Raw genomic sequence first — 27,929 nt, forward strand, 5'->3', positions numbered from 1 at the left:
CTCAGTCTGGATAATCGGTAATGCTTTATATTTTGTCATCTGCTTGGGGTTAGCAGAAGAACATTTTAATTAATACCAGCACATTCACAGCACTGCAAAACACTTGGATAAATCAATGTTCTTAAGATGCATGGGGTGAATATGAAACATGCTTTCAAGACTTATTTTCAGAATAAGCTATATATGTGATTTCTGTAACCTTGGCACAAAATCTCTGTTATATTGAAAATATTTTCAATAACCAATGGAATGGAGTTGTTTACTCAGTTGTAGATACTGAATTTACCTAAAGAAAAAATTTCCAGAGTTGCTGCTGTTTGAAGGGTGTTCCTACTTAAATGGTACTTTGCCTAGCACTATGTGGGCTTTCTTCTGAACTAGTGAAAAACTGTCACAGATGGACTGTTGTCAGTGGTGGTGTGTCATCTCACATGAAATACCAGACTCGCCTTCTTGCCATGTTTCTTCTAATGAATCTTCTCTGCCAAAAAAGAAAAGAGGTTGAAAAGGAAATCAGTTCTTTGGCTTGGCAGCCACAGGCATCTAACCATTTTTATTGAAAAGAGGTGGTCTTTACTATTTAGTTCTAATTTCACAGATACTCCCTCTTTGGATTCTACTTTTTCTGAATGGGGGTGTTCCAAAGACATGCAAAAGCTGGGGGCAAAAGCAGAAATATTCTCTCCATTCTTTGTAGTTGTTTGCATGCACCTCTGTTTTTAAGCTACTGAAACTGAAGGAAGTGGAATCAATCAGAGCATTATAAAACTAAAAAGCACATAAACTACACTTTCAGGTATAAATTGTGCCTGTGGTGGAAGAGCTGCTCATTTTGGGGTTAGATGTGTACATAATACGCATTTTACTATTGCTTTGGTGTGGAAGTGACTCTGTGTAAGGTAAATGAGCAGAATATCTCTCATCTTATCACACCTGCAGGAGTTGTTTGCTCAGATCTTCCCACCCACAATTATTCACTACTTAAAAAAAAAAAAAAAAAAGTTTCATTTAAGGGTTTCACAAGCAGGAACTCCTCTCCCCCATACCTGGACAGCAATAGCTACCAGCTGCTGACTCATACAAACCTCTGGCATTAATTAACCCTGGCTGCTGCCAGCAGGAGCCCGACGGAGGGGTGGGATGGAGACGGATCGGCGATTGGTTTGGGGCTGGAGATGGAGGGTGGGATTTGGTAGTTCTCTGCTCTCAACTGCAACGTTTTAGCGGAGTTAGGAGGGTAGGGGCTGTTGCTGGTAAGCAGAAACTGCTTTGTGTTTATCATGTCTTTCATCCAGGTAGACAAGAACTCAGATTTTCCTCTTCAAAATCTCCCTTATGGGGTTTTCTCCACTAAGGAGGAGGTGAGTAACAGCATACTTTGTCTTTGTAGTGTTGTGAGTGTTCRGAGGCTGGGAGTAGAAACAGAAATCCCCAGCAATTTGGGATAAAGAAGAACTTCGCAGGCTGTGACACTTGCACAGGCTTCCTGATTTGGCCATGAAACTGTAGTCAGTATGTTGTTTGGTTTTTATGTGGTGATTTGGATGACTACTACTTTAAYGTTGCACAGAAGAAATGAGAAAAATGTTAATACTTCTGTGAAGTACTCTGGCTAGTGAATACTGTAGTTTCAGTGTGATTTTTGACTGTTTTTGTGAAATCATTAAATCTGATCTCTTTGTTCTTTTAGATTTATGTTGCAGTGTTTCATGGACTTTTTTTTTCAAATGTATTTATTTCCTTTGTGGCCAAGTTTAATCACACCTTTGCCCTCTCCTCAAGAAAAAAAAACTGCATTAAATATGTATTTTACCTAAGATTAATTCTATAGTGTCTTGTTCCTTTTGTGCAGTATGAACTGATATAGATGAAAACATAATTCTTTATTGAAARCAGTGGATTTGCAAGCGAGTGTCAGGTCCTGTGAGCAGCAGTGTCGTGTGCTGGTCTAGCCTGGTGGTAGGGCTAGCTGCAAAGGTGTTAAACCAGGGGGCAGAGCATGAGCTTCGTTGCCACCTTCCTGCACCCCATCTGTGTCTTACTGAGCATACGTAGTAAAGAGATGCTCTGAATGCGTAAAGGGCTTTAATGCTCTGCCTGAAGGCTACGGTTTGAGCCAGCCTCAGGTCATAGGATTATGTAAGAAAACAGTGCTCAACTTTTTCAAAGAAGCTAGCTACTCAGTTACTATTTTAATGAGAACTAAGCCCAGATTTTTGTTAGAGTGCTAAATCCATACTTGCTGATGTTCAGACCTGTTGGAGCCTCTGAAATGTGCCCCACTGGAGAAAAGGAAACGAGCAAAGAGATATCTAGAAACAAAGACCAGGAGGATTTTTTTTTTTTTTTTTTTTAATCATTAATGGTACTTCACCATCATTTCCTGGTTTCTGCTNAAAAGGAAACGAGCAAAGAGATATCTAGAAACAAATTTTTTTTTTTTTTTTTTTTTTTTTTTTAATCACTGCTAATGGTACTTCACCATCATTTCCTGGTTTCTGCTGTCTTGGCTTAATAGCAGTTTAAAAAATAAATTAGATAATAAGATTGTGTTTTCTGACCTGATACTGTCCAAAGATGAAAATGTGATGGTTCATTTAATGTCTCTAGATGTTATCCAACAAGTTCGGATTTTTTTCCCTCTTCTCCAGTAGCTGTTCTCCATTGTACATCTCCATCTTCACACAGGTCTTTATTAAAAGGCAACAAGGACTTCTGAGTCTTYAGGAAAATAATTTTCCAGAGGTGGCACAATGAGTGATTTCAGGTTAAAATAGCTGATGTCATTCCTGACTATCCTAGTTGCAGATTAACCTGACCTGACCCTTAGAATTTTTTGCAAGGGTGTTTGCTGAATAAATACTTACTATCATATTTGGAATCTTATTTAAAAATTGAAGGTTAAAATACAGGTTTAATAGTGTGAATGTTTATTCATAATTTTTCCATTTTGGTAGACTACTTTTCATAATGAATGTAACTAGAGGCATGAATAATTGATATTTGTCTTTGAATGCTACTGCAGCTTTATAATCTCAGTACAGCTGTAGCAGAATTGCAGTGCGAGAGCCTGCGCTGCTCCAAAGCTGTTGCTGCAGGTTCAGCATGCGGTTGGCTTAGGGCCTCCAAGAACTGTAGCAAACGAGCGGGTTCTTTGTTCATTAATTTGCATCTGTTAGGCAAATTCACCTACAGACGAGTCATCCATGCATTTGGAAAGCCCGGCCAAGGGTTAGGACTCCAGCCTCTGGTTCGRATTCAAGTCCCGAGCTTCTTGCATGACGGTAGGGCAGTTTACGTAGGCTCAGTTTCGTCTGACTCGGCACAGAGACGTGCAGCTGAGCAAGGTGCGGTGGCTTCCCGTTACCTGGCTCTGGCGGCCAGAGCAGCRTTGGTCTTCTCAAGTAACTGAATGAAGCAGGCAGAGGAACTGTGATGAAGAAATGCCTATTCCTTTCCAATATGTTGTACGGATGGAATAAATTCTATCTATAGTTTCTCTGTGCTTCAGTTTCCTTTCTGTAAAAGGAAGAGCAGCGTTTTCCTGCTTCTCAGCGTATTTTAGATGTGAGTATAAGAATTTATTCTGAAATGCTTGTCATTAATGAGAAACGGGCATATATTTCTGAGGGAAAGGGAACGGGGAAAGAAACTTCTGTTTTGCTGTCCCACCCTTGCCCCAAGAGCCGGGGTGAGGGGAAGGTGCTCTCACCCTCTTAGAAGTCCCTGAAGAGTCTTCTGTGAACCTGCCGTGTGCYAGCTGTTCTGTCTCTGCGTTTTCTGTTGGGCAGTCCTATCTGTTAGTTGTTCATAGTCGGCTGCTGAGATACTAGACACTTGTCCTTCGTGGAATAAACTCTTTAATCGTCTTCCCCCATGCTCTCTTGGCGATTTTGAGTACAAGTATAAACTCTTCTCCTCCTCCCCTCCCCTCTCCCTGCTTTGTAGCCTCGGCACAGGATTGGAGTAGCGATTGGAGACCAAATTTTGGATCTTAGCGTCATTAAACACCTGTTCAGTGGTCCAGCCCTTTCCAAACATCAGCATGTCTTTGACCAGGTATTTATAACACAATCTCTTATTCTGATTTCCACATGTTTTAGAAATACTCTGCCAGCAACTTGGGCTGAGGTATAGGAYGTGAAATGGAAATGCTGGCTTTTATTCAGCAGTAAAGCTGTATTGGTCACATTTACACCAGTATAACTCTTAAGTATGATGAGGTGTTGTAGGACCGAAYGGGGAACATGCACCCTTACACAGGCACGTGCACGCTTATGCACAGAGATCCCACAAGAGCAGATGCTGAGAGGGAGGAGCACAGGTTTCTACTCCAGAATATGTCTACTGCTGGGCGGGAGGTGCTGGGCGGGAGGGTAGAGTATTGTGTTCCAGTGATACGTGTTGGATGWTACTGAAAAAAGAAAGAGAAATATCCAAGATAGTAAAGTGAGTCAGGTTACCTGAACGTCTTGTCCACCTGATTAAGTGCACTACAAAGCAGAGCTAGAAGCTTTCTTTCATTTTGAAACTTTGGTATTTGATTCAAGCCAAAAGCAGAAAGTCTTAATTTCCTACAATGTGGTCTTGGGGCTAGAAGTCTCTGCAGCAGAGCATGAATGCTCAGGTGCAATTGGCTGCTCAGGCCATCAAGGGGTTGCAGGTGAAGCGTAGATGAGGAGGAGATCAGCATTGGGAGTTCAAGATTCCTGGTCTGGGGGTGTCTGGGGAATCCAGGTAAGCGTCATTAGGACGTGCTGCGCTTATGGGGAAAACTCATCACACCTGAGATGATATGATAGGGGAGGCACTTGAGGCCTAGAGGAAATTTTTGMTGAATGTGTTATCAGACATTGGTAATGCGAAGGTCTGGAACAAAGCATAAACGTGACTTCAATCCCACTTGTATATTTATCACTTTATGACAGGGAATCTGATGAGATTTAAATGATTGGGAGGCAGTGTTAAGGGCAGAGGTGAATACAAATGATCTCAGKTTGCTGCTGGTCTGGAAATCAAAACTTCTAAGTCCTAAATTATTGCTTCAGGTCAGGCATTACACAAACAAGCAGCAGGTCTGCTTTAGAGGCCTTCTGGTGAGCATGAGAAAGAATAGGGAGCTATAAACAGGGGAGAACAGGCAATCTACGAACCCGTGTACCACGCAGCTCCCTTCCTGTGGGCGTTTAAACCCAGAACTGAAAGCACAAGACATATTCCACGCACATGATGGGTAAGAAAAATGCAGCCTTTTATCTGGCTCTCTACTTTGTTACCTTTCAGCCAACTCTTAACGACTTCATGGGGTTGGGCCGTGGAGCATGGAAGGAAGCGAGAGCATTTCTCCAAAAGCTGCTCTCGGCCAGCGAGTCGACCCTGAGAGATAACACGGACCTGCGGAAAAGGTAAGGAGATGGAAAGTCGTTCCTGCAAGTGGTGTTGCTTGTACATAGCGTCACCTGTTACTTCTCCATTTGTGAGAGGAGATGAGAGGAGTTATGTTAGCTGTTGTGAAGGCTTGGAAGCTACATACTATGCTGCCCACATGTAAAGAAAACCAAGCAATCCACTGCACTGCAAAAGAGCTATCCTAGCCTTGCTGGCAAAGACCTGCACTCTGAGAAGGGTAGTTGAGACAGCTCCACATCTCTGTAGCCAGGGAGGGAGACACCCCTGGGACAGTTTCATTAAGATATGGCTCTGTGCAAATACTCTACTAGAGTGGGTTGTTCTCCATCACTCAACACCTTTCAGAAACCATAGAAGAACATCAGCCTCCAGGTGAATCTCCAGGAAGTTCGTGTGGGTAGTGTATAGGCATCCATGTAATCCTGAGGGGGTATAGTCAGTGTGAGTTAGAAAGCAAGGTTATCCTCGTACCTGTGCTAAGGAGGTCTTCAAAGCTGTCAGTGGTATTTACTATCAGGTTGTTAAAGGCTTGCCATGAGGGCTGAGGGCCAGACTTAAGCTATTTCTGGTATCACCTGCATTACTCTCTTAAGCACCAAAATGGAAGGGCAGAATGTGGCCACCTGCCACCTAAATGGAAATTACCTGGAATGTGGTTATATAATTAAGAGACGGAAGTTCTAGCTTTGTCTAATCCCTTAACTACCAACAAATTTGGGGTGTSAGCCTTCACCTAGCTACATTGGCCTCTGCCCTTGGGTGTGCCTAGAGTTGTTGCCTCTCTGCAGAGGGATGCGTTCCTTCCTCCTGGGCCCGTATGACCTATCTTCAGCATCTTCAGCCAAGACTGTGGCCTTGCCAGGCTTTCCTGGCTGCCCGGTGGCCTGCAGAGAYGGACTTGAGCTCTGCACACAGTGGATCAACCACTCTGCATCCATTAAAAACATGGCTTCAGGGGTCTTGAAMCTGAACCCCTCGCTCTGCCCAGTGCTGCACTGCCTGTCCTAGTGGAGGCTCTCCTGAAGGGGCGAGATCTCTGCAGCTGCCCCACAGAAACTGTCTTCCTTCACCAAAACCAAATCTTTTGTCCCTAAACCAACATGAGCTATGTGGCAGCRCATTAGATTAAGAGCGGGAGATGAGCTGTGCGCTGGTCCATGCATTGCTGACGGACTGCAGCCCTGGTCAGGTGTCTGGGGTCCTGCTGATGTGAAAATGCACGTGTACGTTAATCAGGCACCTCCTCGTTTTCCCCGAGCGATACTTTGACCATTGCAGCCCTCTGCCCGCGGCAGGAAGGAGGAGCCGTCCTTCCCTGTCCTGACCRGGGTGATGTAGGCATACAAAGTCAGGAGAGGTTTTGCACCTCTGCCTGAACGTGGGACCTTGCCCGACAGGGCCCAGGCGTCTGAATCGGGCACCCCGAGAGCCACGTTCCCCAAAATACACGGTCGCCCTCTCCAAGCGGTAGAGGGCAGCGGCGAACTGCTCTCCTGAGCGCACAAAACCCGTGCGTTCCTGCTGTGCTGCCTCGGAGAAGAGGCAGCTCTACAACCTGCCTCGCTTCCTCCTTGCGGCGCCTGGGCGCTCCTTGCTGTCGTGGGTGCTCTGGCCTGAGAGCAGCCTGTGCAGCCAGCTCAGCCTTTCCGCRTACCCCAAGCTAGAAGGTGGTTGCTGCCGGGTTTTGCAAAATAAATTAAGGAAGGCACTAGAGAGAGAGAGTCCCGGTCCCGTACGTACTCCTGAGGGTGAGAACCGCGACTTCCCCGAGAGCTGCAGTCTGTTTTTCGTTTCAGAGCGTTCGTACCTCAGGCTGCTGCCACGATGCACCTGCCAGCTGAAATCGGTAAGTCTGGCGACGCCGATGGCTGTTCAGCGCTGCCCTTTGCTCGTGCCCAGAGAGGCTGTTTTATGCCCGTATTGCTCAGACAGATCATAGCTGTGACGAGGAATAGGTTTTGTAGGAGCCAGAAGTAGATTTATTGTATGTAATGAATGGTAGGTGCTGCCTGTGGCATAAGAATAAAAGCCTGGGTAAGCTCAATAGCAGCCATAAAAATGCTGGATTCAATTTTTACTAAATCGGGGTTGTCTAGTGCTATAAAACTCCTGTCCTCAGATTTGCATCACCAAAGGCCTTTGTGGTTATAGCCAGGCAGAAAACGCTTGTTTAATTTCAAGCACTTTTCACATTTGTTCCCTCAAAAAACCCTGGGACCTTCTGAAGTTTTGCAAGCCAGATACTCTGAAATAGCCTCATAAATAAACATGAGTTTCCATTCCCAGAATACTGCTCTGCATCCCAAATCTTACTACCACTAGCATGAGGGCACGGACTGTTTTGGAGTGTGTGTGTGTGTGTGTGTGTGTGTGTGTGTGTGTGTAAAATATCTTCCTAGTTTTGAAGAAAAATATATATATGTGGACCAAAAAAAAAAAAACTTTATCAAAATCAATAGAGGAATGTGACCTTTTCTGGAGCATGGATATGAGCTTGCCTATTTCCCGGTCTAGTGCTATTCCCTCTGGGCTCCTGGCCTTGGTGGGGTACAGCTCTTGCTTGCAACAGCAAGTCTGTCCTGACGCAGACTTAGTGCTTGAATGCTTCCCCAAAGGACATTGTGTTGAAAAATTGCTGGCTACTAGCACCTGTGACTCCTCTTAGCAAGAGCGAGGTGTTGACATTATTACACGTGCTGCATCATGCAGCTGTGAGTTATTTCGGGTTCCTCTCTGCTTATGTTCAGCCCTGTCTTACACATGATTTGTGCTTGTCCTGAGAGCGCACGCTGTCTGTATTCTGTACTGAGGTTGCAGTATAACTTGCTGGGGTCGCTGTTTGGATCTTTGAGGTGTCAAAATTCTGTTTCTTTGCTGGAAACTTTCTCTTTAAAACCTGAGATTACGTGACCCAGCAACCAAACCTTGGAGTCAAGCATCAGTATCAAAAGGCAAGATAATTCTTGCAGTTTTATTACATTGCCTTCTATTCTGATCCCCACAGAACTGGCTCTGATGAGCTGTGGRTCTGGAGCAATGTGGATTTAACCTGAGGGACATACTAAGGGGGAAGATGCTTGCTGATATCTTTGCACGATTAGATTGAACGTTAGGAAAAGGTTAAGCTGCSCTGTTCTGTATTGCAGTAATTCCGGTGGCAAAAGTCAGGCTCCTTTCTCTATTCGGCGGTGATGTTGAGCTAAATGTGTAATATTGCACACTGTGAATGTCCCTGTCCTCCCCATTTTAAGTTTTTCTCCAAAGCCCCTGATCTCCAGTTGCTCCACAAGGTGGTCGAGCTGTTCGCTGCGCAAGGCACCAGAGGGCAGCAGARCTGCTGAGTACGAGCTGGTTTCCCTCCGCCCGGGGCAGCCGCGCAGAAGGAGCACTGGAGCCTGGCTGGGCTCTCAAAAGCTGGAGGCTTCTTATGGATTTCCAGAGAGTGGGTCAAAATAGTGTGTGTGTGTGGGGGAGGGGGGGCTTCCCCCCTCTTCTCTACTGGAAACTTTTTTAAAAGGCCAGTTTTGTTATATGCATAGTTTTATGAGTGAACTGTTAATTACCACCTCTATGCTATGAAAGTTGTTATTATGGGGCTGCGATTAAATGTTTCTAAATGCCTCTGCTAAGCTCTCTGTCTCCCTTTCTGTTCTTTTAATCGCCAGCAGCATACTCTGTTCTTTAGCCCCAGAAGATGAGGGACTTTCGTACTATTGATCCATATTTTATGGGGTTTTTTTTTCCACCCAGGAGATTACACTGACTTTTATTCTTCACGACAACATGCCACAAACGTCGGGATCATGTTCAGAGGGAAGGAGAATGCTTTGATGCCTAATTGGTGGGTAGTTCAGGTATTTCTCTGATGCAGCTTTATTTTATACACATGACTGTAGGTATACACAATTTTTGTAAAGGTCAGAGCAGTCTTTCAGCAAAATGATGATTTCAATTCACAACGGAGGAGAACCTGTACTGTCAGTTCTATAACAGAGTTGAAAATCACTTCCCCGGCCTTAGCTGAGTTTGCACTGTATTTAGTTGCAGCATCTGCCCCAATTACAGTGCAGACCTCTGATTCAAAGACAAATTTACCTAAGATCTTGATTTTTGCTGAGTTACAAGAAAACAAAGCTACAAGGAATTAATTGGAACGGTGGCACAGAACCACACAGATACAGCCATGTGGCTTTTGGAGTGCACCTTGTGCATGTCCTGGTGTCTCAGCGCAGGTACAGTGCAAATGTCTGTGCCCATCTATGCACATCTATACGTGGYGCTCCACTCTGGGCAGCTCTGGAGACCAAACCTACCAACTGCGATTCTCTTTAACAAGGTTGCACTTACCTGTCGGTTATCACGGCCGGGCATCGTCTGTTGTGGTGTCTGGGACRCCCATCAGAAGACCTGTGGGGCAGATAAGACCTGACAACGGTAAGTCCATGGCATGCTTTTAATGCTTTTTTTCCCCCCCGTGGAAGATGGTGGATGGGAAGGGGCTGGGATGCCTTGTCTGAGGCTCAGCCTCTTGGGTTAGGGCAAGCCCYGAGCTGAGTCAGTTCTGTGTTTCCGTGCCAAGGCAGCAGCAGCTGCTTCATGTCTTCTARCTGTTATATTTATTTCCCTACCTACCTTCCTGTCATACTCTTTTCTTTTACCCACAGATAAACCTCCAGTGTTTAGTGCTTGTAAACGTCTGGATATCGAGCTAGAAATGGTAAGATGGGCTTTTTATCCCTTCAACTGAAAAACATTAAAATAAAAGCAAGCAAGAGAGAGTAAGAATTTGGCTCCTTCTGAAATGAAGGTGTCATAAAGTTCAGAGGTTTTCCTACTATTTCTTTTGATAGGTTTTGTAGTAGGCAGTCAAAGGATTTCTGCAGTGGAAGTTTTCCAGTCTGTTGAGTGGCAGAGTGTTCGTTCAGTGTTTTGCTGGTGCAGCTTTCAGGCTGGAAATGGCCAAAGCCAAGCACCGGTGCCGCAGTCTGGAACCGCAGAGGCGTGTTCTTTTCGCCAGACACCACAGCCTGTTACCTAGTTAGCAGTTACCTTTGCACTGCAACCAGGATCTGTTAATGGACATGGGGGATTTTGGAAGTACAAGTTATCTGGGCCTTGAATCTGGAACAGACGAAGCTGTAAATTCCTGGGAGTGCTACTGAAACACTTCACCCTTCTGGCTAGCGAGATAAAAACCTGTGTTGTAAGAAAACATCCTGAGAGGGTACATCTTCTTGCGGCTTAGTATGGTCCAGAAGGAGAGAGTTTTATATGACTGTTGGTTGCAACTATATGGTTTAATCCCCATCTCTCTCCTAAGAAAACCAGTGGGAGAAGCATAATATCAAGGGAAATGGTACTAAAAAGTGATCTGAAAACCTTAAACGCTGTATCCTGTGGAGATCAATGTGGGTCCCATAACATGGTAAAGCCAAATGCCTGGCATTACCTGTACTTCGCAGTCTGGGTTTTACCACTGYTGTTAGAGCAGGTTTGAGCTGCTCAAGGCTTTAGCAGAGCAGAGCTCCGTGTTGCTGGCTGAAAGAGGCAGCTGAGATCCCCTGTGATTTTTGTGCCAAGTGTGAGCAGATTCTGCAGCTTCTAAGGGTGCGAGTGCCTGCCCCCAGTTTGTGATCTGTTTTACTCAGTCCACCTATTTCCCTACCAGCCTCCACTCCCCCCTCGTCGTGACAGGCCATGGCCAAGTTAAGCAACCCTTCGGATGCCTTTACGTCTCCTCCTGTTCCCTGTCCGTGGCAAACTCAGTCACTTCAGCGGAGAAACCTGTTTTGCATCTAGATTGTGATTAAGGGGAACCGTTTTTGCTCCTGTTTTTTTTGACATAGTCACATTCCCGTTTAATGACTATCCCTTAGCAACACTGTGCTGTTAAGTAATTCAAACCTGACAGCTTCAGAGAGAGGGAGGAAAGAGGAGACAGGCCATGTTTCTCRCCTGATTTGTGTATGGGGAATAATGCGAAATCACATGCTGTTGCACCTTTCTTGTTTATGTTTCTAAACCTCTCTCCAGTGAAGCCTTTGCAATTCTGTAGATGTTTTTAACCTCTAAGATTTACTGAATATTTTGCTTTTCAATTCCAGGCATTCTTTGTAGGCCCTGGCAACAAGTATGGGGAGCCAATTCCTATCAGCAGAGCCCACGAGCACATCTTTGGGATGGTCCTTATGAATGACTGGAGTGGTAACCAGTGTGCTTGGAGTCTGCCTGGAGAGTGCATTACACTTGTAGCAAACCGTAGATACGGGTGAATTATGTATCGTAATAGAATCGTGGCCGTTGAAACCACTGAATGTGGTGGAAAGGGGTCAAAATGGAAGACTCTCAGCATTTCTCAGGCACTATTCAGATACACCRCAGATCAATCAGTAGAACAGAAACTGCTGTCTAATGAAGACCAAGTTCTGTGTGAAAGAGCTAAYGCTCTTCCTTGTGGGCAGCGCTGGATCAGCCAGAAGACTGGTGGTTTCAGTAGAGGATTGATTTCACTGTAAGAGTTAGTGGAAAGATTTGGCAATCCCAAATCCCTCRGTTTCTGCGTGATTTAAGCAGATGTAAGCATTGTTAGCTAGTCGAAATGGGCCTTACAAATGACATTTACCCTACTGAGTGGATGTAAAAGTGTTAACTAAATTGGGAAGAAAAATACTTGTTACATAAGGATGGCCTGACTTGGTTTAATTATCCCTGAATTTTCTTTCTAATCTAATGGTTCTGGAAAAAAATTTATTTGAGGGTTTGAGAGAGGTGTATTTAAGTAAGGATTTGGGCATAATGGCTTGAAAAGGGTAGGGATAATGTTTCCAAGTCCGTGCAGCTGGCTCTGTAGCTGTGGAGAGTACTGTGTTACTCTTTCACTGGTGTTAAGGCTGTGCAACTCTTAGGATATGTTTATCAGTATTGCTTTGAATTTTCTCTTCCTAGCCCGTGACATTCAGAGATGGGAATATGTTCCATTGGGTCCGTTCCTGAGCAAGAGCTTTGGCACAACAATCTCTCCTTGGGTTGTTACTATGGAAGCTCTCATGCCRTTCGTGTTGCCAAATCCTGTCCAGGTTAGCAAGAGAAAGGGTTGAAACAAAGGGAGGGTGGTAAAAAATAAAATAAAATAAAAAATCTCATCAGGACTAGTAGGTCTCACCAATAGGAATCATTAAACTCTACCAGCAGCAAGCACAATTTTTTCTAAGCTTTTACAAGGTTGATTCTGCTTCCAAATCATGTGAAGAAACACTGGGTCATCTTAAGTTCAAATGCTCATTGATTTTTATTTGAACTGCTGTATGGTACTACTGTGCTGCTTTGTATTTTCTCCCTCTGCTGAGTTGAGCAGGACAGAAAAATCATCTTCAGAAGATCTYGAAAACAAGCTGCTCTGAGAACTTCTTTTACTAGCATTTGATAGTACTTAGTGTCCAGCAAGCAGTGGAAAAAGTAGACTGGTGCCTAAGCTAAGTTTGTTCAAGCATTTCCAGTTGTGTGAGTTACGAAGAAATTTATTTGAGAAAGACAATGAAGAGTCTTTCAGAGAATTTGCCATTTTCTTTGTGCAGGCACAGTGCAAAGGTGTGCTAGCACTGTGCTTGTTTTGGATTAATATCCATGCTATAATGATGGTGAGGGCTTTTGGAGCCCAAGTGTAAAAAAGGGAATCTGATTATATGGATGTCCACATCTGTTCAAAGTGGGTTTTTTTTGTTTTTTTTTTTGTTTTTTTTTTTTTTTAAGTGTATATGAGAGGAGGAAAAGCAATAATCTGGACAGCGGTAGTGGTAAAGTAAATGGAGCATGCAGCACAGCCTGGTTATAAACAAAAAGTCATTGGGATGGCTGGAGGAATTTTTTCCTTTCTGTTTGTTTAGTCTGTGATGCCTTTTATATGCTTTTAGGATCCCAAGCCACTGCCCTACCTCAGAGATGAAGAACCCTACACTTTTGACATCAAGCTCTTCGTTGCTCTTAAAGGTATGGTAATGCTGGATGAGCTACAGAACTGAAATTGCGATTAAGGAGGGCAGAATCCACCATGTATTTCAGACAAATTGCTCTTGGCTGCACACACCTGCTCTTCCATCTCTGATAGAAGATAGAAGCCCATAGTGCTTCTATCAGAGAAAGAGGTAAAGCTCTTCGTGTTCCCTGTTGGCAAGGCAGCAACGTGTCGAGGAGGGAACGCTTCCCTCCCGATGCTTGCAAACGATCAGCTTGCTGCGAGGAGAACCCTTGTGGGGTCTCCTGCCCTGGGAGGAGGGGATGCACCTGGGAGTCCGTGGTGTCCCCTCTGGGCTGTCATGCTAGCCCAGCACAGACTCCAGCTAAAGGGTCTGTTGAGCAGTAGGTCCAGCTGTTGCTGCTGCTGAGCAGAGAATAGGAAACATGGTTAAACATTACCCCTGCACCATTCACATTTRTTTGCTGTGCCGGCCTTCATATGGGAATGGAAGATGCTATTGTTTCCTACCAGGGATCACAATGATAGAAGAAGTCTCCATTCATCTCTAAAATAAAGACTCCAACATCATTCATCCAACACAAACAAACTGCTTCCTGTTTCTTATTTTTCATTTTCCATAGGAGAAGGAATGAGCATGCCAACTACTATATGCACATCCAATTTCAAGGTAAGACTTTTGCATCTCTCATTAGTTTGAAACGTTGCTTGTGCCCTCAGTTCCAACCATGGGCAATTTCAAACACTTCAGTTTGTATTAACTGAAGATCAGACCAGATGTGTGTGGGGGAGGAAGGGAGAGAGGAGTAGAAAGGGTTGATGTTTCTTCTTCTTGCTGATACGTGAACTACCTGAATGCTTGAGCACTGAATGAACGGGTGGCTCTTCCTGCCGCTCGGCTTAGCGTGCTCAAAGCATTATCGGCTCTGTAGCCATTTGGCAGRAAATGGTGAGAACAGAGGACTGGGAAAGCGAAGGGAATTGCCTCATGCTGTGCCAAGGTGGAAGAAAGCTTGCAGCTGCAGCTGGTCATTTACATGCAGACTCAGTGATGTGACACAGCTACTAGCACTGTGCCTGCCCCGGTCGGCTCTGGGGACAGACGGGCGGTTATTCCTTCATGTGCTGATTGAAGGTATCATAACCAGCAGGTGTATACASCAGCTGCAGGATTTCTCTGGGTATTATATGTTTGCATATATGCCAGTTACCTTAATCAGTAAATCTGTAGTCGGTAAATCAGTAATAAGCAGATATTTTCTATAAACCTATTAAAATATTGGACCTTATCATGGATCCTGGGTTAGCAGTGTTCAGATTAAAAAGGAGGAAGGAGAGAAGTGACACCTAATGTAAAGAAGAGAAATTTTAAGGAGCTAAATAGTATTTTAAAGTGTATGTTTTAAATGCCCATTAGCAGTGCAGCTTCTAGTCATCWTTTAGAAAGCAACAGGAACAATTAATAATTCTGCACTAAATTCTGAATTTAGGAAACTTTTTGTTTTTTTAGGGACAGCMTTACCAGCATCATCCAGAGAGTGCAATGCATTCTGTATAGGCTAATGGCATGCAAGAGATGTTTGTTCTTCATTGCTTTGACCTCCTTTTCCTCTAGCACATGTACTGGACCATGAAACAGCAGCTAGCTCACCATTCAATCAACGGATGCAACCTCAGACCTGGAGATCTCCTGGCATCTGGAACAATCAGTGGACCTGTAAGTGTTTACTTAAACCGTATCCACTGATATTGTTCAGCAATCCAAAACTGGTCAGCCAGGGCTTTGGATATAATCATATTTGGCTTGAGCAGCCATGAAAATATCTGCAGCTCTTTCCTAAACTTTTGGGGCTAATGTTTTTTTTTTAACACAAAACTTCACTGAGTGTGTTTTCCTTTTTTGGTCTTCCTTGTGTTTCTTTTGATAAGAGCYATTTCTAATATTATAAATGCAAGTTCATTTCTATGCATAAGTATCCACCCAGGCCATTTTTGCTCTATAAAATACYGCTATTTTCATTTCTGAGAAGAATGAAAAAGGTACAGAAGTGTAAACTGCAATATAACAATTATATTTTTAGAGATATTCAAACTTTTAGTTTCTCTAATACCACCTATGTGCCCCAGCTTCACTAGGTRTGGTTTCCGTTGTACTGCCATACGYGCAGTAGTTGAAACAAGTAGCAATATGAGCAAGGTACTGKCACTTTCCAAAACATCAAATATTAATAAGCTTAACGCTTTTCAGGCAACTTTGAGGTGAACTGTTTCCAAACTGAGATACCAGCACTTCCATTTCGAGCATTTCTTTACTTTTTACTTCCTCTAACCTACTATACTGCAGATTGACATTAAAGATTTATAARCCTTTAGCAACTTTACTCTTCTGAAAAAATGAAATGTAAATAAAATTCTGGAATGTAACTACATAAAACCACTGTATTTGCAAAAGTGCTTTAGATTTGTTTCCATTCTTTCTGTAGCAGGACTGAATTATATTTAAAGGCTTAAGTGCTAGGTTAAACATACCAGATAACTGCTGGGAGCCATGACTGCTTGCAGCAAGCAAGGAATTAAACTGCAATGGCAGGAAAATAAGCCAGTGAATCAAYGAATTAAATCAACAGCAAGAAGCTCTTCTAGAGAGTTAACATACTTGCGTGTCTTCTTCTAGCAGCAAGTAACTTAACAGTAGGACAGATGTATTAAAGAGCTGTTTGTTTATTAACTTCTGATGCAGGACCCAGAGAGCTTTGGCTCCATGCTGGAACTGTCTTGGAATGGAACAAAAGAAATTAATCTTGGCAGTGGGCAGTCTCGTAAATTCCTGCAGGATGGAGATGAAATCATATTGACAGGTAATGGCTGAACCTCTGTTTGGACACTGTACCTACAAAATATATCCATAGATTCTTCCTACTTCCAAAGTACCTGGTGAGTAGATGCACTATTCTGTACGTACCTGCCACGCAATTACATTTGTTTCCATCCTATTTATTAGGAGGCAAAAGCAAGCTSGTATAAAATTCCATGCCATAAATGCTTTTTGAGTTTATTTGATCTGTTAAGTAGTTAATGATCTCCCTATGCTCGTGCATTAGTGTTGAGCAGATGACTGGTGTAGGTCTGCATTTGAAGGTGAGAACATCTTGAGAATAGAATCAGTTGATGTTTTGTTGCCACCACTGTTCAAGTCTGCTTGTGGGGCAGAGCTTGGCAAATTCTGAAGGAAGTTATTTTGCAAGCAGTATATCATTTGCAACATATGCATATTCAATGAAATGTGTTGCCAATTAAATATATGAGAAACAGCATGAAGCTTCCTAGAACAGTTTACCAGCTCCCCTCTGGAAAGGGCTGTGCCTGAGAGCTGTTTCATGCTGGGCTATGGTTTTACTTTTCACCCTGAGAAGTTAAGGGTTTTGTGAATTAAAATCTAACGCGGTGCTTCTCAATCCAAATTTCATTCTGTCTTTTTCATTCAAAGTCCAATGCAAAACAAATCTATTTCCTTTCCTTTCATCTTGCCTACCCCTTCATGGCTTTGAGGTGCTGTATATCTGACAAGAAAAGCCATGTGAGACGTTTGACTCAAGATTGTATACATACTGCTATGTTACCTGTTGAGTTTTTAGAGAATATCTTGTTGGATTTTGTGCATCACCAGATCGCACTGTGAGAACGAGCTAGTTCCCTCCCCAGCTCTGAGTAAYCCCTTTGTTCAGCCTGTGTTGCTGATGTGATCTCATTGAGACGGTCTGCAAGGGGAGCAAATGGCTTCAATGATGGGAAACCATTTGTGGTTGTGACTTAGGCCTGAGAAAATGTGAATGACTGATGCCTGTGCAGCAGTGTGAAGGACATGAAGGTGTGATGCTAGTAGGGACTGGCATAGCTGTGCTTGCTTACTCCAACCAGCATGGTAGTAAGAGGAGACAAGATTTGGCCTCCAGAGCATTAGCATACGCTAGCACCTACCCGAGTGCTAGTGTCTGTGAAAGCACGTGCCATTTTGGTTCTACCTGCATTAGATAAATCAAGCAACTGTAGCTTGCTAGTGCATGCTGTGATCTTACTGTCACTTTTGCTGTTTGCACMCTCCTGCTAGGCTTAGGGTTGGTATCTGGATCATTGCTTGGAGATAGGGTTGAAATGAAACAGTAAGGAATGGGAAGAAATGCCTTGCAGTGCAAGAAGAAAACAAAGATCCTTCACCCAGCTGTATCTCTACCCAGAGGGGTGTTTAATCAGAGAAAACCTAATATGGTAAAGCACAAGAGCATCTAAACAAAACTTGAGCTTGAAGCTATGCAGGACACTTGCTTGAGCASTATTTGTGGCAGCACTGAAATGAATGCGGTGACAAAAGCCACCAGGGTTTTATGCGCGTGTGCCGCAGCAGTCCGTTAGGCCCTTCGGAGATGCTGGCGAGGTTAGCAGCGCCCAGATCGCCAGCAGTGGCCCTGCGGTAGGTGCCCTGATCCGAGAACTGAAAACGTGCTGCTGTCAGTGGCTGAGATACTCCAAGGGGAAATGGGGACAGCGTGAGCAAGAACACGATTTACGTATGGGAGTAGACGTTGATCCTGCCCATTTGTTTATAAATTTGTGTTTGATTGTCTTTTCAGGGCAAAATGTTGCTTTACAGAGGCTCTGGGACTTATAGTGGTGTGGAAAGGGATCTTTGCCTGCTCAGTCAGTGCAGTAAGGGGAAGGTAACAGGCCTCCAAGGGTCGTGAACTCAAATCAGAGTCACTGCATTTCAAACTGCTGCTCCGCTCTGGCAGTCGGCTGCGCTATTCCTACCTGGTGCAGAGACTGAGCTTTACTGTCTCAGCTACCTCTGGGGCAGAGCTGGCCCCAGAGACTGAGCTAACCCTCAGTCTATCTCCTGCTTCTAGGCTAAAACCCAGAGCAAAAGGAATTGCGTCTGTCTTTTCTTTTCTCTTTTTCTTTTTCTTTTTTTTCTTTCTAGCATGCTGCCTTCACTATTCAATATGATGCTCACTATGAAATAAATGCTGTTCTTTCGTGACAGGCGCCATGTGATCTTAAGTTTTTATGACAAGGTTCAAATTTCAATTTTCAGATACATAGAACCAGTTCTACAATCATTTAGTCATTTCAGTTCTTGTTTGGGCATCTAAATTCTTATTGATTTCAAGGGACCTGCATGCTGCCTCTGAATCTAGCTATAAATCCTRAAGTTGGACGCTTCAGCCAGTGATTTGATGTTCCAATAACAAATATCTCTGCCTGACGCCACRCTTTTCTCAAGAAGTACATGAATAGGGGCAGGTACTGGCTCTGGGTATCCTTGTGCTGCCTTATGGCAACATCTATGAAACATCAGTACTTTTATTTCAGAGTATTGACTGTCTCTTGTTGGAGGCTGCCCTAGAAATATTAGGCTTTGAGAGCTGCATTGCATTGAGTTTTCAGAAGCTCTCAGAAGACCCTGAAAACGCTGGCACTTCCTCGTTGTTCTGGTTCTGGCCCAGGGTTCACCCTTGGCTGAAGCTGGGGTGGTGGCAAACATAATACTGGGCTGCARGTGGGCTTGGGGTAAATGACACCAGAGGTGTATTGTGTTTAATGTTACTAGAAACTAGTCAAAATGCATAAAATGCAACTTCTTGCTGGAAAGCAATCCTSTCACGAAGCAGTTTTCACTCACAGTGTGTTTGGATGGCAGTTATGAGTTATTCTTTCAAAAACATTCAGGAATTTTACCAGAACACTTTGAAGTTTCTGTTTTTTTCAGAAATAKTTTTAACAAAATTGAGAATTTTTCTGTGAAAAGCGGGAAAAAAAAGATGGATATGTTTCAACTTCTAGTGAAGGCTCTATAAGCAATTTTGGTCATGCTGCAGCCAAAGCCCTGGTACCTCCTGTCTAGCAGCCTGTTGACTAGCGTTGAAAATCCTGTTTCTGTGAGATGCTTTCACTAGGGAAGAGGAAGATGCCCAGGCAGCTGGAGATTGAGAGGAACTGGAGAGAGCTGTAGATGATGACACCCAAGAATCCTCAAGACTTCTGATGTATTTTTAGTCTTCAAATGAGCTAGTGGCTACATGTGCTGCAACCTGCRGGCATCTGATGCTGTTCTCCATAAGGTCCTGGTATGTTTGGTGTGGAGAGACGCTCCTCTAGCAATTCAGGGCACCTCCTGGCCCTCCAGAGGAGTTGATCTCTCTCCAAAAATCATGTAATCTTAGATTAGGTATTAGATTAGACACTGACGTCCTTGTTGGCAGCAAACACCTTGCAGTTTGGGARCTGCTAGTACAAGGAGCCCAGCTGGGAGACAAAGGGGACTCAAACWTCTCCCACATTGTTCCTCATGCTTGGGGTCAAGCTGCTTTGCTTAGAATAACTACTATAAATCCTGGAAGTCTTTCATTTTCAAAGATGGCATAATGGCGTTGTTGTTGACCTGGATGAAGGCGCCATTGTCCCTGCGGGATAGTCTCATGTTAACCAGCTTGCTGTGATGTTTAGATGAGAAGTATTCCCTGATGGCAGTGATGAAGGCATCGTGCCATCTGCGAGAGCCGGGCGCTGTTGTGCATGAATGGATGTGACTGCTGCCGGAGCTGTCCGCTGGGACGATTTGGGATGTGTTCCCATTTAGTGACTTACGGCCGATCCGGTGCCTTAAGGCACCCCTGAGGCAGCACTAGTGCTATTACATCCTCTCCCGGGGCCGTTCCGTTAGCTCTTGCCAAATGCCCAACCCATAATTTCTAGTCTCCCATTTCAGCTTCATCTTTTTGCACTTTTCTGCCCTCCTTCCTTGTGGGAGCTATTTCTGAGCCCTAATGCACAAAGTGAGGGAAGTCTATTATTCCCAAGACACRCATCTCGGACAGGGAGCGTTGCAAGCTGTGGCTTGCTGATGACATGCTGCAGCCTGCTCCAAAGATCTCCCTGTAGCTCCTTGGCACTCTGCTCAGACCAATGCTGCTGGCAGCACAGAGCTTGCTTTGTTAAATGGGCTACTCCTTGGTACTGCTCTAAATTATAGTTGACAGCAGGGATAACTAAACTGTACTGAAATAATAAGCCAGCATTCAAAGGAAAACTGGCAGTGGCGCCTAATGAGACAAATGGAAACTGAGCTGAACCTTAAAGCAAGTATCTTACTCAAGTATTGCTTACTAATGAGCACTACCCTGCAGAGGGAGGGATGTTGTCCGTGGGCTGGCTGCTATGTGTGTACCTACACACCCTGCTGGCCTTAAAAAAAAAAACTTCTTTCAGCCTGGCTGTGATAGCTGTGCTGCTGGGTTACAGGTGGCAGCACCTGTCCTAGTGCTGCAATGACTTTGCTGGGTCCTTGCAGTGCAACCTGAACCCATCTTCTGCTCTGGTGCTGAGAAGAGGGCAGGAGGCCAGGGGGTTTTGCTGATCCTTGCTGAGACTTAGAATTAGCAGTTAAGGTCTGCTCTGCTCAACTCCCTCTTGGCTTCTCCAAGGCCGCTGCTTTCTTACCACATGCAGGAAAGATGAGATATTCCATTATTTTAGGAAAATCTATCTCTAATTCTGAAATCACCCCTTAAAATATAGCAAATGCTACTTGTGCCCTTCTTTCGATCACCTCTTGCCAGTGAAGAGCTACAGTAGGTCTCCTCAGCTGTGTCTTCCCAGAATAGTCTTTCCCGACAGGTCCAAAGCCCTGGCCATGTCCCCTCCTTCCTCTGCAGCTTCCTAGCAGATGCTGTTTGTGGAGCAGCTCCACTGGGCTGCTGGCATCAAGGAGTGCTGCAGCGTCCCTCAGGCATAATACCACCCCTGCCATCACACACAGGCATGGAGAGGTTGAGTTGTCCCATAGTCGCGTATGTCACAGATTGGTAGCTTCAGCAGCAGTCARCAGACTTTCAATGTCTATTTATATAATGGAGGATAAATGGATATTTTGGGTTAGATGCTGAGTTACTCATGGAACTATGCTGCTTAAATTTAGCAAGCTGAACAGATTCTACGAGGGCAGATCCCTGTTGTTTGGGTTCTTAGCGATCATCTTTCTGGCTTATGAGCACCCCAAAGTCAATGTGCCAAGAGCAGTTCTAATGCTGCAGAAAAGAAACCCAGATTTACTTTATAAATTGTAAGGCTTGGCCAGGCAGCAGTTCTGCTTGTCAGTTAGATGGATGGTGCTGCAGGTTAGGTTTAAATACAGAAATATCGCACATGCTTACTCTTTGATTGTTTTCCTTAAACTTGCATATTGCTGTGCTGTGCTTTGTGCTTTTTGTGGTGTGAGTTTTTGGGTTGTTTTTTTCTTAARTAATCATAATCATGGGTTACTTCAACTCTTTCCCCCCAGCTCCTGCTCTTACATTTCTGGGAGGCTTCATATGGCAGTCAAAATTTAATAGTACTGTACCACTGACTTGCTTACGTGCAATCCTAAGATGTGACATCATCAGAAACTGGCTCAGTTCATAGCCCTGCTCTGAGAACTTTGTGATTCTGAAGAAAATTCAGGGCCAGTCTCTATCTTGCAAGACTTCTAATTTTTAATAGGCTGAAAAAAAGAAGCTAATGCTCAGGAGTTGGAGTCCACCCTTCATGGATCGGTGTGCTTGTAAAATATGGGTGTGCTTGTGCATCTAAAACCCAATGTAAATACCCTTGTCACAGCCTGTTCTTTATCCTCTGCGTTGTCAGCCCACATTTGTAAGTATAAACTGAGTGTGCATATAAATCTCGCTGCATAAGCACGTGTTTATGTAGCTGTGAGCCAGCAGCGCCCCAGAGAAGAGSCCTTATTTCCTTGTCTTTTTTCATTTTTATTCCCGCTGTGCTTACGTAATGATCTGTCTTTGCTTCCTCGTGCCAGGTTACTGCCAGGGCAGTGGCTACCGAGTGGGATTCGGCCAGTGTTCGGGAAAAATTCTTCCAGCCGCGTCATTTCCGTGATGCCTGGCGTAGGGTGGCTTCGGAGGAAGAGATGGAGGATCTCTCTGCCCTGTCTCGAATAGCCGTGCTGCTTTATTCAGATTTACTGTTTTTATATGAATGATTGGAATATTATTATTTTTAATTCTCAATAAATATCGTATAGATCGATGCAGTTTTCTGGTGTGAAAAACTAGTATTGAAAACCTTTTTTTTTTTAATTTCTCAGAATGAGAATAATATGATTGGAAAGTGAGATTTTTAACTTTTTTACTGTATTAATAGTTTTATCATAAGGATAAGTAAAGTTTACAYTTACACTTTAATTATTCAGGATATTAGGCTGATGATAACAGCAGGATTGAATGCTGATCTATATATATATAATGTGTGTGTGTGTGTATATATATATATGTATGTATGTACGTATTTTTCCAACACACTTCATGTTACCTTCTTGCTAGAGGTAAGAACTCAAAGATGAGAGTTTCATATCAAGGATAAACATTTATAAAACAGTCYARGGGAAAAGGAGAGCTACAAAAGCGTGCCCTAATTTATAATAAAACAATTTTTGAAATGAAAACAATGCAAAAAGTACTAAACAAGCTAACAGAYGAAACAGTGGAACCAAAAAAAATCCAAGTGAAAGTGTATTGCTTGAAGAAAAAAAATTGACAGTTAGCAAGAAAGCTTAGCACTGAACTCCTGCATGTTTAAAAAATAAATAAAGGTCTGTGCAGGCTCTGATGCCCGCACGTGACACCGCCGGGTTACRGCCTCTCGCCCCCGCTCCTCCCTGTGCAAGCAGAGGCGCCTTTTGCTGCCCTGCGCAGAGACCGATGCCGGCCCCGAGCTTCCCTCTCTAACTAGCCGCTTTTCCTGCCCCGTGCACGAGCCTCCCTGGGGTTAAGGGCGCCGGGGCTGGAGCTCTCCGGCAGCGCGCRCCCCCGCGGAGGCCGGCTGCGAGCAGGAGATGAGCTGCGGGGGGTCCAGTTTGTGCAGTACCTTCTGCCCGCTGCCGTGGGCGGCGGTCTTGTTTGCAGGATCCTTTTTCCAGGAAGCTGGGGGCAGGCGGGCCTTCCGTAGGGGAGGAGGGCGAGCCTGCGCCCCGGACCGGACTGGGAGAGGGTCCGGGCAAACCCACCCTGAAGCTTGGCCAACCGGGTGTCCGGTCCCGCGGCTGTCGCCCCGCCGAGTCGGTAGCGGGGAGCACCCGGTGTTCCTCAGGAACGTGACCGCTTGCCCGTGTGGGAGAGGAAAAGGACTGGGGAATGAAGATTAATGAAAAAACGTGGCAGAGCGGATAAATCACCGCTCCTGGGACATGTTTGCTGAAATGGGCTCTCTCGCGGGCAGCCCCGGAGCGAGCAGTAATAACGGCCCCTTCCAACAGCGAGGTGGGGAGGATCATCCCCAAATCAATTTAAATTCTTGCCTTAGGACATTCCACTATCACCAGAAATGATGACCTGGCCAGGAAAACAGAGGCTTGTTGCCGTTTATCAAGGAAAAGCTATTTTCCCTTCAGGTTGTTGTGGATGCTTTGAGCTTGACTAATAGACAGATATTTATTTTAACGTGCTGCGGCTCGGCTGTCAATTTATAGGATGCTTCGCGCTCCCTGTTGGCCGAGCGACCTCGAAGGACGACCACGAGCTGACTCCTCGCGCCCCTTGCCGGAGGGGCGCCTCGCTCCCGGCAGCCGCGGCGAGGGCACGCGCGGCCTCGCTCCCGCSGAGGGGGTCTCCTGGCCCGCGGGGACGCGTCTGCCCTCCCGCCCGGGCCTCTGCTGCAGCCCCCTGCCAGCGTGGCGAGGGGTTGGCGTGCCCAAAGGRAGGCTGCTTTTCCAAAAACCCTGGGAAAAACAACTCGGTTGACAAGAGCCGATGGGCGGCGTGTTGTTATTCATGGGGTTTGACCTTGGTGCGTGGTATTTTTCAGCCAGGAAGGACTGCTGGCAGGGTGCTTTCTGGGGGCAGGGATGTTTATTAGAAACCACTAAATCCGCCGTGCTCTTTTCCCACTCRATGCAGCTCCAAAGGCCTCCGCGTAACCCGGCGGGTGACTCCAGAGGTGGCTGCCGCAGCCCCTCAGAATTTGGGGCTCTTGGGGGGAGCACAGGGCCGTGGGGGTCCTGGCCGGCAGGACACAGCCCCTGGCGTTGCGRGTAAAAATCTTCTCTCCAAATTCCYGCTCTCATCTGCTCATCATGTGAGTGGTCTCTCTAGCCAGGCTGTGATCACCTCCACCTGGGGCAAATCTGGAGCGGTCCCACCTTTCCAGAAAGCAGAGGGATCTGCTATCCTGCTACACCGTAGTGCTCAGTGCTGTCTGGAAAACGGCCCAAATCTTGCTGAGGCGAGTTTGGGGAAAAACCCAGGTGTTCTGGGCACACCTCAGCCTGGGGCAGCTGCAACCACTTGGTGAGCTTGGCCTTCAAACTGAAGGTCATCCAGCCCCCTCTGCCCTTTCTGTTGCCTTAGCCCATTTCCTGCAGGACAGGGACATGAAGGTCTTGGAGCAAAAGACAACTTCAGCTCAACTGTTCAGCTCAACAGGCTATTTATTTTAATTCAATTTAAATCTTCTTTCCCTGGCTTGCTTACATCCTGGCTTCCAGCAAAAATTAAAGTAAGAACCAACAAAAAAAAAAAAAAAAATCAGAACCGGAGCTTCTCTTCCCCTGCTCTGTCCCAGCGCCAGGTTTGGGACGCAGGCTCAGTCGCAGCAGAGTGAGGTGGCCCCGGAGCGTGAGTATTGCTGGACGTGGGGCGAGAGGTGTCAGGTGTGGGGGGATTGCCAGGACCAGTTGTGTTATTTTGYTATAAGAAAGCCAAGGGCGTCCTGTGCTCGGCTGGAGGTGTCTGTCTTCTAGACCAAAGCATCATCTGGTTGGTGTGTGATGAAAAAGCTGGATGCAATTTATAATACTGTGGTTGATATGGAAAAGTAATAATAATGAGGTGTAAAATAAGAAGCATAGAATAACCTCCTAAATTGTATTTTAGTGTCTGGAAAAGAACAGTGGGTTTTCAACATGAAGTGTTAGTATTTGTCACCAAAAGTAGTTTTATGCTGGGATTTCAGTTAGAAATGGGTGTGATATCATGAAAAAGAAAAAGTCAGTTTTGATGAAAATGTTCAGGTCAGCAATATTCATAATTCCTTCATTAACCAGGCAGTAATAATTCACAGCAAAATGCTCTTTTAGGAGTCCTTCAGGGTTGAGGTGGAGATGCTATGAAAAGGGCCCTTGCTGCTAGATCATGTTGATGCTGGTTTGGGCTTTCGGCAGCAGGATGGGGCTCCCTTTCGCAGACCACATCGCTGCTCTGTTCAGGGTGCCCAGRCAGGTGCTGTTTGATGAGGATGAGAGATGGTTCCTGGAGCTGTTTTAACGATTTAGAGCTGACGTGCTTGGAAGCACGCACAGGACATGCCGAGGCACCGGCTCTGCGCTGCCCCATGTTACTCAGAGTGCAGATCTGCAGCCATGTGTTCGTCCCTCTCGCGCTCGTTTTGTTTCTGAGAGCATCCTCAGGTCACACTTGCACAGAAATTTGGTTTTTCATTAATTACATTGCAGGTAGCTATGAATTTGATACGATGGTTACTTACGGGCTTCAAAGCATCTTAAGTTTCCTATGTGCTTTTTTTCATGCCACTTGCYGGGTCTCGTGTTTGGGCTGGAATAAATTCAGTAGTGTTGATATACAGGTAATGAGTTTAGTTTGTTTCTCCTCACTGCAAAGGCCTACAAAACCCAAAGTGCCAGTGATTTAGCCAGCTTGAAGGGTAATCACCTGGAAACCGTTAAAGAAAAACAACAGCAAAAAGCCCAAATGCTCTAAAGAGTCGGAGGGCACTGCAAGGAGSAGAGCTGTTGACGTAGGCAGAAGCGAGTCGCTCTCCCTGCTCATTCTGCTTTTGGTGGTTTGCTGTGGCTTCGGCCACAGCACGAGGGAGCCCAGCTCCGCGGCCACCGAAATCCCCAAAGGATGATGCAGTTTGGCTATCCCCGCTGGGTGCTTCGTTTGCTTGGCAGAGGCAGTCCAGCTGCTGCTTAAGGGCTGTAATTAGTTTTAAATGCAAAATATGTTTTCATAAACTTCTCCTTCCTTATGGCTTCAATGTACTTAGTGCAATTTTAATACGTTTTTAATTGATTTCCGATTGCCCTCCAGGAGCTGCCTGGCCAAGTCCCAGTAAAAAGCATAGGGCTTTGTAACTAAGAACTCAATATTCAGCATGTCCTAACACCCTCATGGGCTAGATTGATCCACGAGGATAAATGCAGCTAGGAATCCAAAATTACATAAATGCTTTAAAAATGTGTGTGTGAAAGGTGTTTTTTTCTGCTGGTTAACAAAAGAGAGTAGCAAACCTTATTGGTCAAAGAGTATCGACCATTTTTAATGAAAATAGTTTTTTTTTTCCCCTAAATGTGCAATTGCAAAATAATGTTGATAGAAATCAAGAATTCCCACTGCTGCGTTAAGAGATAGATAAAATTGAGGTTTTAATATCTCTTATTTAAATCAATTCACTGAAATACGAAACCAGGAGACAGCTAAGACAAGTGATTTGAAACCTGGCAAATCTGGGTTGACAAGGTCAGAGACTGCAAGGGGAAGATGATGAATTTAAATTTCCAAGCCAGCGCGTAGCAGGATTTGCGCTCCTCGGGCAGCTCGGCAGATCGCCTCGGAGCCGTGCCGATYGCCGGCACAGGGCTGGCACAGCCGWGCRCCGGGGCTGTCGGGCACGAGGTGGGCGCTGTGCGCGGGTGGTGCTCTGTGCCTTGCCGTGCTGCCCTCCGACCAGGAAAACCACAGCGATGGCTGAGCTGCCGGCCGAGCTCCGTGCCTCGCTCCCGCTGCAGCACTTGGCCTGCGTGCAGGGCGCAGCAGGTAGCTCTACTCTCCTTGAGTCTCTCCTGGTGAAGAAGCTCAAGGTTTGAGCTGCCCACGGAGACCTGTAACGACCTSGTGAGCATGAGGGCACCCAGTCTGTCCAACGGCACAGACTGCAGTAGTGCTGCTTGTACGGTTTTCTGCCTGGCATCAGTCCCTGTTTCTTTCAGAAAAACCTTTATGTTAGAGTTTCTCCAGGGCGTCTGCCGGAATGCAGCCACTGCTGCCTTCAGTTCAGCTCTGCGCTTATATTAGCCCTAGTAGTGGCTCTGAAAACAGCACAAGAATTCCCACCTCTGCTTCTCACTAGGACAGTTAATGATTTATCAATGGGTTTGTGTCTTTGTGGCAAACTGGGCTGCAGGCACAAGGGTATTTCTGCAGGGGACTCATTGGTGGAACGAGCAGATACATAAAGCACCCAGCTCTTGGAGGACTGAGCCCACTTACAACATGAATTAGCAATTTGTCTTTTCTTGAGAGGAGATGATGCTCCCCGGGAGGGTCTCACTTAGCATATCTCAGCCTAGTTCTGTGGCTTCTTCAAAAAAGCCCCTCAGATGCTCCACAGTCTCCATTTTCCTTTGCTAGCAGGAGGGATTCCAGTCTCGGTGGCCTTATTTCTCTCAGTATGCAATCTGTGACTGCTAAAGAATTGCTGAAATATAGCATGCTGCAGTCCCCCCTGTGCTGAAATGCTGTTTGGCTCTRTGCTCTTCCCG

The 27,929-nt window shown here is 45.2% G+C and overlaps 1 protein-coding gene across 1 annotated transcript; it reads left to right on the top strand.

Moving 5' to 3' along the window:
• The first annotated feature begins 1,189 nt into the window (after positions 1-1,189).
• FAH (fumarylacetoacetate hydrolase) lies at positions 1,190-22,466 on the top strand. Its single transcript, XM_085308704.1, has 14 exons — positions 1,190-1,361; positions 3,949-4,059; positions 5,284-5,405; positions 7,206-7,255; positions 9,160-9,250; positions 9,746-9,843; positions 10,074-10,126; positions 11,514-11,613; positions 12,355-12,485; positions 13,320-13,395; positions 14,005-14,051; positions 14,997-15,098; positions 16,122-16,239; positions 22,233-22,466. The coding sequence occupies exons 1-14, from the start codon at positions 1,281-1,283 to the stop codon at positions 22,310-22,312; spliced, it is 1,260 nt and encodes a 419-aa protein (XP_085164830.1). The 5' UTR covers positions 1,190-1,280; the 3' UTR covers positions 22,313-22,466.
• The last annotated feature ends 5,463 nt before the right edge of the window (positions 22,467-27,929 follow it).

Source organism: Rhea americana, unplaced genomic scaffold (genome assembly GCF_003343005.1).
Source record: "Rhea americana isolate MKP2758 unplaced genomic scaffold, rheAme1 scaffold_28, whole genome shotgun sequence".
In the NCBI taxonomy this organism is placed as follows: domain Eukaryota; kingdom Metazoa; phylum Chordata; class Aves; order Rheiformes; family Rheidae; genus Rhea; species Rhea americana.